The sequence below is a fragment of the Lissotriton helveticus genome, chromosome 10 (genome assembly GCF_964261635.1).
Source record: "Lissotriton helveticus chromosome 10, aLisHel1.1, whole genome shotgun sequence".
Taxonomy (NCBI): Eukaryota; Metazoa; Chordata; class Amphibia; order Caudata; family Salamandridae; genus Lissotriton; species Lissotriton helveticus.
Window position 1 is genome coordinate 679,443,845 of NC_136071.1, and position 17,185 is coordinate 679,461,029.

Genomic DNA, 17,185 nt, shown 5'->3' on the forward strand with positions numbered 1-17,185 from the left:
AGCAGTGAAGACATCTCTACTGCTTTCCTCACTTACTATCATCGGTTGGCGTCGCTACCGAAGAAGCACTGGTGGATTACTTGCCAGAAGTGGCCATGATCTGGCTAGAAGTGGGACAACAACAGTTCCTTGCCTCGCCCATCTCTTGTGGTGAGATTTCGCAAACCATTGATGACCTGAGTGGCACACATGCCCCGGGTCTTGATGGTTTTACTAGGGATTTGTATAAGACTTATAAAACATTATTGATCCCGCACGTCTTGGAAGTCTACGCAGAATCCCTAACATGAGGAAGCCTCCTCCCCACAATGCATGGAACTGCATGCCGATACTCGCCTACTCTATTCAGAATCTGACAAACATCCTGTCAGCTGCATTTTTATTCTATAGGTACATGCACTACCCTTGAGCAGGATCTAGAAACAAACATACTATATACACTGTTATGGATGGCCTGCTAAATGAGGATACCAGTAACTCCAGGGAAAGGGGTTATAATGAATTGTACATGGATGTTCCCCTTAGAAATGAGGAATTGCGGTGGCAAATGGTAATTCTGGGTCTGAGTTCCCCCAGTAATTCCTCATTCTGACCACGACTTTCTCCAACATATTTGGTTGCTTTTAGCAGCCAAAATCTCCAGTCCAGGTCCCCATCAAAATTAATAGGCTGCTCACAATGAGGGCTACAATGGCTTGAATCTAAAATAAGGAACTGTGGTGTCTGCCTACTGGAAAGGCAAGCGTTTTGCATGAAAATGAGCATACGTTAAAGGAGCCTCATTTCAGCGATATAATCCAAACGCCCCTTAACGTGAAAAGTGGTAAAGGGTTTCTTAGCGTGAGCGAGCCGTTTGTTCCCCCCTTCGGCTCCATGTGCTTCGAGAAGGGCGTTTCCTGTGCCATTACAGTGATCACCGGAGTTCTTTCGCCGAGCTCTCAGGCAGCCTGGCTGTTGCAGCGGTCGCGAACACCTACCTGGAAGTGGTGCCGAGCCGCCCTGGAGCTCCGTCGCGGCAGGCGGCTTCGGTCCCTCCGTAGAGACCTCAGCCCAGCAGTGCTAGCGGCCACACAGGAAGCCGCGAAAGCGGACAAACCGGCAAGCAGAAATACGGTGGCGGTAGCGGTGACTGCAGGGGTGACTGCAGGGGTAAACACATCGGCAACGGCAACGGCAGAATCGGCTGGAACGGCTACGGCTGCGGTGGTTGCAGTGCAAACCGGATTATCGAGCTCGTTGGAGCCAGCAGCTACAAGGAAGGTGAAGGGGGGCAAGGAGTGGGGAGGAAAGCGGATAATAAAAGCGCTAGAATACTCGAGGAGGCTTTGGAAGAGGGAGACGACCCAAGCATATACAATAAATTGCAAACATATGTTGGTCTTAAGGGTCGGAGAGGGAAAACTTTCACGAAATCTCAGAAATCTCAAAAGTCCTCTATAAGGAAAGTGAATTAAGTTAACAGGGCTAATTGCAAAGAGGAGGGAGTGTGTGGACCTCAGGCGGATAGGCTGGAGTCAGGGGGGAAGCCCAAGCTGAAGTGGGATCTGAATGGCTAGGTTCGAATGGCATTAGCGAAAGCAGCAGTGCAAAGGCTGGTAGTAGTACCAGCAATATCAGCAATATATCATTAAAAACTTCTTCCTATCTCTCTTCAGAGGCAAAACCCAAACGGGCAAAGAAATCAAAAAAAGCTAAGACAAGTCTAGACCCGTGCACGAAGAACACCCTCACTGAGATCTTACTTTAAGGTTATTCCTCAGGTTTTGAACCTAGCGCAGAGTAGTCCCTCGGAAAACTATACACCCCAAGACGTAGCTCCACACATAGTTATACCAGGGAACCAGTCCTCTTTGGGTAATTCTCTAAGTATGGAGGTGGTAACGGAGGTTCACGATGGAGTTCACCCCAGTGAAACAGACTGTGTAACCACTGATGTTACGTCTGTAGATCTAAACTCAGTTGTCCTCCAGATAGATACATTGATGGAGCTGGGGGTGGGAATAGACAACCGCCAGGATGACCCCCCAGTCACCAGTAAGAACATAGCTACTCCCACGACATCAATGGGGTTGGCAGGAATTGAAGTCATCAGTTCCCCAGTCGAAGATATGCATCAGAAAACTGGCATAAATCCCGAGTTAGAAGAAACAGAGGAGACAGTAATTGCAGAAGAGACAGAAGGGGCTGAAGGGGCTGAAGGGACTGAAGGGACTGGTCATCAACACCCCGAAGGTCCTCTAAATGCAGATCTAACCTTACAATCTCATCCTATATGCGATCTACCTCTATGCTCGGATACCTCCATTGGTTCTTCTACCTCATAAACTAATATACCCCCAGATCTCTCACTCTCTTCAATAGCATCCATGTTTTCAAATTTATCGGCTGATATTAAACGTGGATTCAAGGAGTCTTCAAAAATTCAGAGAGAGATCAGGTCTTACTGTGAGTCGCTCGACACCAAAATAGACGGGCTTTTTGTTAGAACCGGGGTGTTGGAAGAAACGACAGCTGTAATGTCAGTGGAATTGGAAAACGTTAAGGAAGACATAGTCAAACTAAAAAGAGAGGACATTGCACTTTCAGATAGAATGGAGGTCCTTGAGAACAATGCGCGGCGCTGTAATATTCGTATATTACATGTACCTGAAGGAATTGAGGGATCAGATATTAAGTCCTACATCACCCAACTTATCAAAAGGTCTCTTAACTTATCACATACTGATGAGGAATTGAAAGCAGATATCCAACGTGTTCACAGAGATCCTTATAGGCGAAACCCCCAGCGCACGAAGCCCCGGAAGATATTAGTTAACTTTCACACTTACGTATTGAAAGATCACATTCTCAATTTAGCCCTTAAACAAAAATCCCTGTCTGGTGGTGACTTTACTTTTCAAATAAGATCCTATCTCTCTAGAGTAACCTTAGATAGACAGTGGGAACTGGGTAGGAGAATGGAGGCCTTCAAGAACTTGGGTGCATCAGTTCAGTTGAGTTTTCCCGCAGCCTTGAAGATCATGCTTAACAATAAAATGCATTATATCCGCACAGTTCAGGCCGCAGACGAATTATTGATGAATTTAGGCACTTCTAAAAAATGAAGCCGGTAAGATTAAGCAGGACTAGGAGATTGTTAAATGACTACTCTCACTGCTTATCAGCTCGCAAGTTTGCGAATTGAACACTATGTCTAAAAAGGATCTAGAGGAATAGAGTGAATAGAGTGAAAACAACAACAACAACAAAAAAAGAGAAAAGGAAAAAGAAGCAAAAAAAAAAGGAGAAGGAAATTCTCAGTGAAACCATAACATAACAAGATTCCTTATATAATTACCTGAAAAAAAAAAATTAAAAATAAGTAAACCACAACAAACATTAAACTCAACCATTACATCTCTTAGGGATTTAATCTAGTATATCGGAGTAGCCTAGTCAACTGAAACTCAGTTAGATCTGGTGAGTCCTCTAATACTAGAATCAACAGCGCACCGTGGGGCTTGGAATGGGTTAGGGGTACCAAACCGGGCGTGTTCCCGGTGGATAAACAAGGATTCCTCAAGGGAGGGTGGGAGGGTTTCACGGAATGAGGGATAGGGTAAAAAAGCACAAAATGTTTCTCATCTCTGAATTGGTAACCATCTTCATTAGTGTTAAAAAATGGACGGAGTACAATTTTCGGATCTATATTATGGGCTATGAGTTGGTAAGATTTCGCCTCAATGGATACATCAACTATGAGTGTAATTAAGATACTCTCCTGGAATGTTAATGGCCTGCGCACCCAACCTAGATCTAATATAATAATACAATGTCTACGTGACATTGATGCGCAGGTCATTATACTACAGGAGACTCATCTGGTTGAGGCTGATGTACACGACTTGGTAAAGAAAAAAAACTGGATAGATTTAGCTGTTACTACATCGCAAACACTAAATATTTGAGGGGTCACCATTTAAAAAAAAAAAACAATCAATACTAGACTTTTAGAACAGAAAACAGATCCCGCAGGCAGATGGGCCATTGCAACAGTAGTGATAGGTGGCTCACGCCTTACGATAGTGGGATATTATGGGCCTAACAGGGATGATCCCTCTGCCTTAGTATCATTATTCTCTGAATTATTGCACTTTTCAGAACCTGTTATAATAGCAGGAGATTTCAATATTGTACTTGATCCTTCATTTGACAAAACTACTTCTAGTCGACAATATACCTTGTCTAAATCTAGAGACTTTTTACTCAAAACCATGTCACAATACGGCATTATAGATATATGGAGGGCAAGGTTTGGACAGAAAATCGGCTTTTCTTTTCGTAATTATAAATATCGCCATAGATCTAGGATAGATTTTTTTTCTAGTTAGTAGAGTGTTACTTAACTTAACCAAGAATATTAGCTACCTACCATCCCATCTGTCGGACCATTCGGCGGTACTTTTAGATATTGAAGTACCTATTCAACCTCCAATTAGGTCATGGTCTATGGATAAGTCTTTCCTTACATCACTTGAAGATTTAGAGTACATTAGAGTAGAAACAAAAGAATTTTTTCTGAGTAATATCGGTTCTGCTAGCTCGAGTACTGTATGGGACGCTTTCAAAAGTTTCTTGAGAGGGATTATTAAAAACAAGATAACGTTCCGAAGGAGGCAGTACACCCAGGAAGTAGCATTTATCGAGGCTAACCTATTACTGGCCCAGAGTGAACTTGATGCTTCTGATTCTGCAACGCTAGCTAAACAAGAGGAAGTGTTGAAACTTAAAGGGCAATTAGCTTCAGTACTTAATCAACGTGTACTTCGAAGGTGGGAAGCAAGTAAACGTGCCCACTTTGAATTTGGAGAAGGGGCAGGTAAACTGCTAGCTTGGAAATCTAGAACCGATCAAACCCGAAACAATATAGGGGCTATAAAAAATAGTTTGGGTATCGAAACTTCGGACGTAGAAATAAGATCTGCTTTTAAAAAATGTTTTGAAAATATATATCAGGAGGATAAGAATATTCCTTTGGATAGCATAAAGGAGTGGCTGAGTAACATCTCCTTGCCATCTCTTTCCCCCGAGCAAACGGCCTTCTTAGATCAGACTATAACGGAAGAAGAAGTAGTGATTGCTATTCATAACAGCAAAAATGGCAAATTCTGTTGGAGGGAGATTTACCACCTACATCTTGGAACAACGCGACGATCACACTTATCTTGAAAACAGCCAAGGCTTCTTCTGACTGTGGCTCTTATCGCCCTATTTCAATACTTAACACCGATTACAAGATTTTTACCTCACTCTTGGCTAAGAGGTTGGTCAGGTTGCTCCTTCAGTCCTGCATTCAAATGAAAAGGGCTTCGCCAGGGGTCGCCAGCTCTTCGAGCTGACATTTGACTTGATAGGGGCAATTGATATGGCTACTATTTCCTCATTACCCCTGGCGGTTCTCACGTTGGACGCGACCAAGGCCTTCGACAGGGTCAACTGGTTGTACCTGTCGGAGGCCTTGGGAAGGTTCGGTGTGGGTGAGACCTTCCGCAGAGTAGTAGAACTCTTGTATCACAATCCATCTGCTTCTGTTTTGGTCAATGGCGGTTTGTCAGAATCTTTCAAAATAACAAGGGGAACTAGGCAGGGTTGCCCTCTATCGCCCCTGCTTTTTGATCTCTATATTGAGCCGTTTGCTCAAAAAATTCATGATGAGAGTAATATTATACCTTTCAAATATAGAGACTGGGAAAAGAATGTGTCCCTATATGCGGACGATATTATGTTAATGACTTCAGATATCAGCTCTGCATTTCCATCAGCTATAAAGTTAGCACAGGAAATTGGTAACATCTCCGGATATGAAGTAAATACCTCCAAAACGAGGTAATGGAGTGGAACAGCGTAACAACGGGGCTTCCTGTGCAGCTTTGTGGTAGCATGAGATACTTGGGCATACTTGGGCATAAGAATCGTCAAAGATATAAACCTGATTGCTTCTATAAACTTTACCTTAGTTTCTAAGGAATGTAGGAAGTTAATGGCCTCTTGGAGTCATCTCCCTTTGACACTTTTGGGTCGCTCAAATCTAGTGAAAATGACCATTTTACCTAAGTTAACTTTTATTTTCAATAGTATCCCTCTATTTTTTGACACCATACTAATAGCGAAGATGCAGAGTGATATTTCTTCATTTGTTTGGAAAAAGAAATGTGTAAGCATAGCTTGGAAAAAATTAAGGCGACGCAGGGAGAAGGGTGGTTTGGCAGGCCCGGACCTTCAACTTTATGCCTGGGCATTTCAGAATTCGCATGCCCGAATGCTCTTAAATACTCCATCCGACCATGACATCGGGTCGATGTTTAAAGCACTATTACAGTGCGAAGGGACAGGGCAGAAGGGGGTTCTTTTTAAGTTTGGAGACCCCAAATTTTTCAAAAAAATCAAACTGAAGGTGTTATCAGGCCTAGCAAAAACTTGGTATAATCTCAGAGTCACCACCAAAATAGGTTACTACTCAAACAGATCTCCCATATGGGATCTTCCTGTTTCTCTAGGTTGGGCTAACGACGTTCTGATATATCCATTAAAAGATGCCAACATCTCAACCTGGGGGGACCTGTTTGTAGAAGGGGTTATGCTTTCCTGGGAACATTTATTAAATAAGGTGGGCCCCAATCTGTCTAGATTGAAGTATTTACAAATCTCAAGCTGGGCACAAGCGCAATCTTCTGGGGTGTCTCGTCGAGTCCACATGCCCATAGGTGGTAGTAGTCAATTGGAATCTTCCCTACTAGATAAAACACCAGGACCAAAGGAGGTTTCTTTCTTCTACAACTTAATTTTGGAGGACATTGACGAGGCTTTCCACCTCCCAGATCAACTTTGGGGTTCCCTGATGCCATCCGTCAATCTACATGAATTGTGGTTAACTTCCTGTAACGTTCTCTGGGATATAGTGAAACCGGCTTGGCTTCGCAGAAATCATCTTTATACTCTTCATAGGGCATACTACTCCCCCCAAAGATTGTCTAAATTTTCAAGAGCAGAACCTGTGGCGTGTGCCCGGTGAGGCCTAGTGGAGGCTTCGGACACACACATGTTCTATGAATGTCCTCAGTTAACATCATATTGGTAATCAATTGGTAATAAACTAACATCACTGATAGGCTCCACAGTGGTAATAGATCTTCGATTAGTAATATTTGGAGTAGTGGAACAGAAGCGCAGCCCAAATAACAATCTATTGTTCTATTGTTCTATTCCATGTTGTTGGCCCGACGAGAAATATGTAAGCGATGGAAAGAGGTTTCTCCCCCGACGTTCTATGACTGGTGTTCCTCTATGTTACAAACATCAAAGATGGACATGGCCAGGTCTGGTACATCAAATAAAAGGGTATTCTGGCAGTCACTTGTTTAGTTCCATAAGTTTGAGCAGGTTTTTTTTTTTTTCCCCCAGTTCCGATGATTACAAAGCCATGATACACGTCTACTGCTATAACATCCGCGCTTCTTACACAGCGATTTGGTGGCAAAGGCAATGGTGGTAACTGGCTTTTGGTAAATATCTGTCAAAAACAGTTTGGGGTTTTGAGCTGGAATGGTATGAACGACTTCGCTGAGGGGTGTTGGCGGAATCTCATTTCGAATATAGCCCCACCAGCCTTGGGCTGAGGCAGCTTGTCAATCAAACTATGAGCCAGATTACCCTGTCTGAAAGCTTGACAGATTAGTACCATGGTGGAGATGAGGAACACTGAAAAGAACAAACTAAGGCCAACAGTTCTCCCTAAGGTGGTTGCAAGAAAACCAATTATCTATTTTCCATCTCTGTTCTTTTTTTTCTGTATCGCTAACTTTCTTTTCCAGTGCACCTGGTCCTAATACACATAACCGAGAAGTTGGAAAGAAGGTATGTACTAATTTGGGACTTGAAACAGTCCAACCTTTAGTATAGTTTGATCATTATTTATGTCTTTCTAAGGAATTCATAACCTAGATGTAACGCAATAAGCCCATGCATCAGTATATGGTAATTTAAATTTCTATTTCATTATGGTGCAAGAACTCTGGGAAATCTAGCATGCATTGAACTGTAGAAACACAAGTAGTGCATATCAGTATTTTCTTTTTTTCTGATTTTCAACAGCCTGTTTTGGAATTACATATCTTAGCAGTGGTACTGAATTCCCCAAGCATATTCTAGTTACATTCTTTCAAGTAATCTTTGTGTTCATATTTTGATTGACACACTGCAAGCCTCACCTGAACTCTGGAAGATCTTTGTCAAAATGCACACTGTCGGTGTAGACAACTTTAAGATGCTCGTCCACAGCAGTGACTTTCAGCTGCAAGATACAAGAGTAAATTATACCTAGGTTTTGCATATAATAAATGTACCATTATGAACTTGTTGTAGGCCTATTAATACCTAACTGTTGCCAAGCAATCATATTCTTACAGACTACACAAATTGTAACAACCCAGAAGTTGCAAAGGACAGTTAAAAAACACGTTGAAAACATAGCCAGACAAACACACATTAGTTAGTTTAGTTCCACTGCATAAATCATAATTCTGAGATTATGATCGCATAAGAGAAGGTAAAGGGCCTTCACTTGCCATATAGGTGGTGGACTGCAAAAACATCGTTTCTTTGAAATAATATTTGTGTTAATTATATTATTATTTTATTCTGTATAAATTGCTGCATGAGCTTTTGCAAATCAGTGGCTACTCTTATTTTCCAACTCATAATAATCTTTTATTTCCCTTATTGTTTGTTTATTTTTTATTTTATTTTATTTTATTTTAAAGCTCGTTACATGTTATCATTTGGTGCACATCAAATGTACTGCACTGGGGAGAAGAAGAGTATACATTGTGGGAGACAGAAGAGCCTTGAAGACTTGAAAAAGCTCCTACGAAGCAAAACTCATATCAATTGTGCCATGGTCCAAATCAAATGCCTATGAATGAATCCAGAGTAATTGAAATAAACATTAAAGGAAATACTCAAAATGGGAATAAAAAACTAAACAAAATCCTTGTCGTACTTAGAACCAAAAGAATAGATATTTATCAGAGAGTCAACTACATGGTGAAAAATTGCTGAATATGCTCACAGCACTACAAAGATGACAAGACAGTACAGGACACTACTGTATAACACAGGTAACTGTTGTATTTAGTACTTTATTATTATCCAAGGTCTGATATCATCCAGCATAGACAGAGAATCTATGGGAGACAAACAAAATTATTACAATAAACGCAACGCAGATGGGTGGCAGATAAAGTTGGCTTGCGTTACAGAGACATAGGAAGACTTCTTCTTGCTTACTCCACTGATCTATTCTCTGCTGCATCTTTCGTTCTGCCTACAACATTACCACCCCCACAATCTGGGAACCTTACCGAAAAAGGCATACAGAACCCGGATGGACGTAAGGTCTTTTGGGGCCAGATATAAATATCTGACTCTCGATCACCACTGTGGTGTTCCACCATACCATGATCCTGTTGTGGTAGCCGGTCACAGGCATATATCACTTTGCCCCTGAAATAGGGCTCAGTCTTTCCTCAAAATCATCTGATTTCCCCTACGTAGTAGACCACCTCTGATGGCTGGCAGATGTATCACAGAGATTGTTACTTAAGACAGTGGATAGTAAGAAGTGAGAAGGAAATTGTTATTGATTGGAACATAATATTCAAGGTTTCAATATGTTTGAAAAAGGAGATGATGATAGATCTAGCTTATTGCCCATAGAGGCTTAAAAGTCAGAAATAAATACAACCTGGTGAAACTCTATTATTCATGAGCAAGTGCTTAAGAGACTTTGAATCTGATGCAAAAAGTATTTGTATATTAACACTACTGAGGTAACGAGTTTTTAGGAACCCGTTTGGTGCCAGGGGATAACACCCGAAGACCTCTGAGTTCTCCCTGTTCCGGACCACAGAAACACGGAGTCTTCTAGTCGCAGTCAGAGATCAAGTTTTATTGGCAGCTACCAAGTAACAGGTGTCCTAGAAGCACGACAAACACGGGTCATGTGTTCTCAGGAGACTGTTCGTTTTTACAGAACCAGCCTTCTCCTTATATACAGAAATAATAGCTGCAAGCAAGAATTCTTGAGTTTATGATATGGCTATACACATATTTCTACAATAATACAAAAGAGCGAAGTCATGTAGGCAAGCCCGTATTTTAGATGTCCAATTCGTGATAGATTACCTAGCCAGGCCCGGAACTCCCATCAGATATCGGTGAAGCCCCAATAAAAGAAGGCACCTCCTAGTCATAAAACTGGCCATAAACAGGGAGCGTGGACAGGTGTGTATGTGTGTAGAAAACATGATCTGTACGCGGTGAATGGTTTGTGGTATGTTGTGCATTGATGCTATCGTGTTTGGCCACTGGGCGAGGAGCTGCCCAAACAGGTTTGGCTGGAGGCAAGGGAGTCAGTTGGGACAGGTCAGGGGGGAGTCAGGGAAGGTGGACGTGTCCTTTTAGATCAAGCTCGACCTTTAATTGACTTATCATGAGGGCAAGACACAAGATGGATACTGTTTACAAAATGGAGTCTGAGGGGTCGGGACGGAAACTACGATTCAGGGGTGTTAGCATGTCTCGATCATGACGCAAATGCATAGGAATGATGTCCTAATCATTATCGGTTCGTCGACACCAAATTCGTCATGGTACGTTGATGTTTTGGGACACGGGTATCGGACCTCGATACCGGGACAACGGTAGGGTCCAGAATTTCAGAACCACAGACCCTCCTTTTGCCCTCATATAAGGCAATAATTCATGTTAATCCGAGTCTAAGTCTGTATGAAGGAATTCGTGGAGATGCTGCTGTAGCATCATTCTGTTGCTCAGTTCGTCCCTTGACACAGGCTTCCGTACACATGAGGTAGCACAGAGGCCACATAGTGCAGGAGCGCACTGTACACACAGGCAGAACATAAACAGAAGTGCTAAGATCATCCCAATGAAGATCAGTGTTTTCCATCCCCAGGTAGCGATCAGTTCCCAGAACCACCCTAGTAAGGACCAGTCCCCTTTTTCTACGTGAAGGGAACCAGATATCTCGTGTAGCTTAGAGATGGCCTGGTACACTGTCGGTGCGTTATCAGGGATGACAATGCAACAACTGGATTGGATCACTCTACACACACCACCACGATCGGCGAGTATGATATCTAGGGCAACTCGGTTCTGAAGGGTCATAAGTCGATCCGACTGAAGTTCGGTCGTCAAATTGCCAAGGGCTCCGGCCGTTGTAATCACGGCGGATTCAACTATCCTCGATAACTGGCGAATATTCCTGCTGTTCACCATAGGCCCCCAAAATGGCAGAAAACCCTTTGTGAAGTCAGCGAATTCCTGACCCGCGGTGTCGTCTTTACTCACGACACCTCTAGCTGTCCTTGTCTGATGGTAATCTGCTCTGGCCGTGTAGGTGGGAGGCAGCAGAAATGAGATAAAACATGTACCTGAGAAGTCAGGGGGCAACCAGGTGTAGGCTTGGTCATGGCAGACGAAATACGTGCCTTTGGCTGCTAATAGTATAGGGGAAGTTCGGGAAGCGAACACATAGGTTTCCGTGCATATACTCTTTCCTAATTGTGCTTTGGGATCCCTACCGATACCTTGTAAACATAAGTGACCTCGGTTGGGTACTATCCAAACTGGGCGGGATTTCTTTGCTGTCTGGCTCTTACTCGGGTAAACCCCATATTTAGTTACGTTCCAACAAGTGTACGGAGTGAGTTCATCTTTGGGAATCGTAAGATATGTGTCGAACTCTGTACTCATATTTCTTATCCCTGCTACTAGTGCCTTGTTACTGGAATCACTCTCAGTAGAACGGGTCGGGTATGGTTCTAGGGCGAATAGGAACATGGTCTGGAAAGCCCACAGAGAACCATAATAACTGAATGGGATACCCTTATCCGTTGTGTGTGGCATGAGTCCGCATACCCAACAGTTCGATGTGTTCATTATGGACTGGTGTTGGTGTAGAAGTTGAATGAATGAGTTATTTACAAATTCGAGTCTTCTGGCAGACTCGTGTTCAGGTAGAGGGTGAAAGTAGTGTGGAGAGATAGTAGGAGGAGGCGGTGGCCGGGTGTCATTTGAGAAAGTAACTTGGAATACGAATAGAGTATAACCAGTCAAAAACATCGTTATGCTACACAACATTAAAATACATGTTATCAAAAACTTTCTTTTGGCCAGTACAGTGCATAGTTGTCTTTCAATGTTCGTGAATCTGGTAGGTCTCTTTACCCTAGGAAACTCCATCCTCTAGTTGCTGCCCGCGGTGGTAGGTTGGTTCTGCCAGGGAGTGCGCTCTGTTCAGTCCGGGGTAACTCCCTTGGACCAACCAGAACCGTTGACCTAAACGTCCCCAGTTGCACTCCCCAGACTTCAACCGCGACCATAGCAGCAGAACCGGATGGCGGTTCGAAAATCAAAAATGAGCAAGTTTCCTGAGAGTGAGAGAGCTGGAAAATCAAAAATAGTTCTTGGGGGAAGGGAAATCACATTGGTTTGCTTTTTATTAGTCTCTTTGTCTTGACCTTAGATTATATTGTTGTTTCCCAGGTACGGTGTCGTCTTCAAACAATGTCTTAGGTTCTGAAGTGTCCAACTGCATTGACGGTGGCACAAGTCCTTGTAAAATATGATCACTCTCCTTTTCGGTACCAGTTTCTTTTAAACGTGCATCGCTGAAAGGGATGAAGCGAGGTATGGATTCTGTCTCGGAGTCGGCAATTCCTTCGTTGACCCACCGGTCGTATGGAAGGGGCAGAGGGACCCATTTACAATGGGTCCCGTGCACCCAGTTCTTTTTGCCTTCCACCCGAACAGCTGATCTCGTGGAAAGAAGTACCAGGTATGGTCCGATCCACCTCGGCTGTCCGTTGTTTGTGCGCTGGAAATTCCGCACCAAGACCCACGTGCCGGGTTCGATGGAGTGACCTGGATCGTCAGAGGCTGGCGGAGAGGAGCTGTGAACCTGTTGGTGTAAAACACGCAATTTAGTTGTCAATTCGCACAAATAGTCAAGCAGTACGGGGTGCTCTATTTCGCTGAGTTTCTTTGGCCTTGGCACGCCCCAGACGTTGGCTGGGCGGCCAAACACTATCTCACTATCTAAGTCCTAACCTGGAATGGACGGTCATTCTGGTTGACAAGAGTGCTAGGGGCAAGGCGTCAGGCCATTTAAGACCTGTACAGGCTTGGATCTTGGCTAATTTGAGCTTTAAAGTGCCATTGTAGCACTCTACTAATCCAGCTGATTGGGGGTGATTCGCAGAGTGAAACTTTTGTTGTATGCCTAAACACTCACACACTCTCTTCATCACGCGTCCTACGAATTCACTTCCATTATCACTCCAGACGATTCTAGGCATGCCGAATCTTGGGAAGAACTCTTTGACAAGGGCTTTGGCAGTTGACAAGGCAGTATTGTCCTTAAGGGGGTATGCTTCCACCCACCTGGAGAAAGCGCAAACAACAACGAGCACATACTTCAGATTGTTGCATCTCTCCATGTGAATGAAATCGAGCTGCAAAACCTCGAACGGATACGTTGGAGGCGCAAAATGACCAGCTGGAGTTGGGGTTCCCCTACCGGGATTGTATTTCAAACACACCATACAGTTTCTGACCACATTCTCTGCATATTTCGGGATATTACCATTTTGCCATACTGGGGCCAATACTTTACAGATTCCTCTCGAACTAATGTGTGCAAATCCATGAGCCATTGTTACTACTGCAAGTACATAGGCGTTAGGTAATAGCCATCGCTGGTGTTCTGACAATTCGACCCAACAACCATTCGCATCTAACCTACCCTTACTTTCTCTCCATTCATTCACCTCTTTCTCAGTTGCCTCGGCTTGTATAGATTTCACGCTTTCGATGGTGTCCTCACACATTCCCACATCAGTAATCCATCTAGCGGGACCTACAACGTACATCCGACTCATTGTGTTCCTTGCAGTCTCTTTCGCAACCTCGTCTGCAAATGCATTCCCGCGGCCAACATCATCCTGAATCTTTTTGTGTGCACTGCATTTTACAATTGCAACTTGTAGTGGCAAGGTCAGTGACTCGAGGAGTTCATTAACTAACTGACCATGTTGTATCTTTGCACCATGTGACGTAAGAAACCCACGTTCACGCCACAATCTCCCAAAACTGTGAGCCACACCAAAGGCGTATTGGCTGTCAGTGTACACATTCACTCGCTTTCCTTTCGCTAACACACATGCTCTGGTAAGCGCAATTAGCTCTGCAGCTTGTGCAGAATTATGGGAAATGCGCGCGGTCTCTATAATGGTGTGTAATGTCGTTACGGCATATGCTGCAGTCGTATCACCATTCGGAAGCTTGAAACATGAACCATCAACCCATAAAGTATTGTTGCATTCAGGAAGGGGAGTGTCCTGTAAGTCTACTCTCCCTTTTGTCTCTTCTTCTGTCCTAAAACAGCAGTCATGGTTATCAATCTTGTCTGTTTCTGTCGGAATGGGTAATAACGTTGCGGGGTTCAGTGTATCACACCTCTTTATGTGGATGTGACTTGCTAGCAGTGTAAGTTCGTAACTGGATAGTCGAGCGCTAGTAAGGTGTTGTGTCTTCGTCCTGTTTAGTAAAATGTCTACTGCATGCGGAACCATAACGATCAGAGTATTATTCATGACTAATCCAGCGGATTGTCGAATGCAGACAGCTGCTGCGGCGGTAGCCCTCAGACAACTTGGTAGGGCTTTAGCCACAGGGTCTAGAGTTGCCGAAAAATACGCGCATGGGCGCTGTCTGTCCCCAAAATGTTGTGTTAAAACTGATAATGCACAACCTTCCTTCTCATGGACATATAATGTAAAAGGCTTACTGTAGTTGGGGTTTCCCAACACAGGAGCCGAACATAATGCATCATGCAACTTGTGGAAACTCGTCTGGCAATCTTCAGACCAAGGCATAGGATTTGGCGTGTCTTTGCAGAGTAGTGCCAGCAAGGGTTTAGCTAGTAGTGAGAAATTCGGTATCCATAGTCTACAGTACGATGTAATGCCCAAGAAGGCTCGAACCTCTCTCTGTGTCCTTGGGGCACTCAGTTCTGCAATTGCCTGTATTCTTTCTGGTGTCAGTCTCCTTCCCTCCTTCGACAAGATGTGACCTAGGTAGGTAACTTCTTGTCGACAAAATTGTAGTTTGGAGAGAGAGACTTTGTGCTTCATGTTACATAAGTGATGCAATAATGACAGCGTAGCTCGTTTGCAAATTTCTTCAGTGTCTGCAGCGATCAGCAGATCGTCTACGTACTGAATCAGAGTTGAACCATTCGGTAGAACAATCGTGTCTAGTTGTGTTTTCAGGGCCTGACTGAATATTGATGGGCTTTCGCAGTAGCCTTGAGGAGCGCACTTGAAGCGGAAGCTTCGTCCTCCTAAATTGAATCCAAAAATATCTCTACTCTCCTCGGCAATCGGGATGCTGAAGAAAGCGTTCTTCAGGTCGATCACCGAGAACCAATTTGCTGAAGCTGGAACCATCGTCAATAAAGCAGTAATGTCGGGGACAACTGGAAACTGTGGGATAACTATCTTGTTCACTTCTCTGAGGTCGATCACGAACCTGTACACAGGCGGTTGTAAAAGATCAGTACGCTTTAAGACGGGCAGAACTGGACTGTTACAAACATTTCCTGTTGTTTCTTCGATGACGTCTTTATCAATCAGGTCATAAACAATCGTCAATAACGCCTTTTCGCATTCGCTAGATATTTTGTATTGGGGAATACGTGGCAACCTAACGTTAGCTTTCAATGTTATGACATACGGTGCTATCTCCAAACGACCTACATCATTAGAGCCATTAGCCCAAAGTATATCAGGAAGTGATGACAATTCAGTCGGAATATTGTCCTTTGACAAATACATTGGAGAAATGACTTTCTTACCTAAAGTAAGTTGTACTCCCAAGGGGGAACAGTACAAAGTCGCATATAACCTTTTTAGCAAATCCAAACCTAACAAATTTTCACCGCAACCTGTTGTAAGAATGAGGGGTGCTTCTAATTCGCATGGGCCAATAGAAAGAGATATAGGACTAGAGATCGGGTTTCTAACAGGGGCGCCAGAGAAACCTACTGAAACATTCATTTCGCCAGACAAAGGTGCGCCAGGAAGTTTCGAGTGCATGATAGAACTTTTTGTAGCACCAGTATCCAGCAGAAATGGCTCTGACACTCCTGAGGTAATTACCTCGACATAAGGTCCATTCTGATCTACTGGAACTGAAACAACTCCCTCTCTTTGTCCATGGCTGTCCTAGCAATCGTTACCCTCATTTTCGTGTTCTGTGTAATAGTCGTCAGCATAGTACTGAGCTGACCTAGACGACGCATTATTCTGTTGGTCGAAGCTGTTCATCGAATTCTGAGGCGGAAAAGAAGTTGTATTCTGGGTGAAATTTCCACGGCCCCTACCTCTAGGGGCATGTTGAACACCTCTTCCCCTTACACCTGAAGCACCGCTCAAACGTCGCGCAAGAGCCGGACAATTACCTTTAAAGTGACCCTCTTCTTTGCAATACGCACATTGATTCGGGCCATAAGCAATACGCTGATGGGAAAACTCGTTTCCTTGCGCGTTTCTCGAATACTGCTGTTGTTGTTGGTAATTGGGCTGACTAGTCGTACGAGGCGGATAGGCTTGCTGGAGAAGAACTTTAGTTTTTAAATCTTTTGTCTTTTTGTCGACTTTATCTAGCTCGTCTTTGCGCCTATTTTCATAGTACTGGGCTGTAGCTAAAATTTGCGCTGACGTAGAGACAGCCCAAGCACTCTCTGAATCTTTCAGTTTATTACACAGTTCAGGGATTAAATTATGTACGAATTTGTCTACAAACAATCTTTGACCACCCTCGGTAGCCATATCCTGACCACTATGATCGGTGAAAGTCTCCTCAAATCTTGTGAAAAAGTCAGACACATTCTCATCTTTCTTCTGCTTGCACGCAGATAGCTTGTCCCAGTTTACGCGTACTTCAGGCATTATCGTTTTCATGTACGCGATAATTCTACCGGGAAGTTCAGCTATTAACGGCTCAGGTTTAGAACCACCAATTTGTCTAGCATCTATAGCTGTAATGTTCGCCCATGAGTCACCTA

At 43.6% G+C, this 17,185-nt stretch overlaps 1 protein-coding gene across 1 annotated transcript in view; it reads right to left on the bottom strand.

Moving 5' to 3' along the window:
• The window catches only part of XYLB (xylulokinase), a 1,059,043-nt gene that overhangs the window by 974,212 nt on the left and 67,646 nt on the right, over positions 1–17,185 (bottom strand). The window contains exon 2 of the mRNA XM_078664347.1: positions 8,247–8,329. Within this exon, the coding sequence (XP_078520473.1) occupies positions 8,247–8,329 (83 nt within the window). The remainder of the gene's footprint in view (positions 1–8,246; positions 8,330–17,185) is intronic.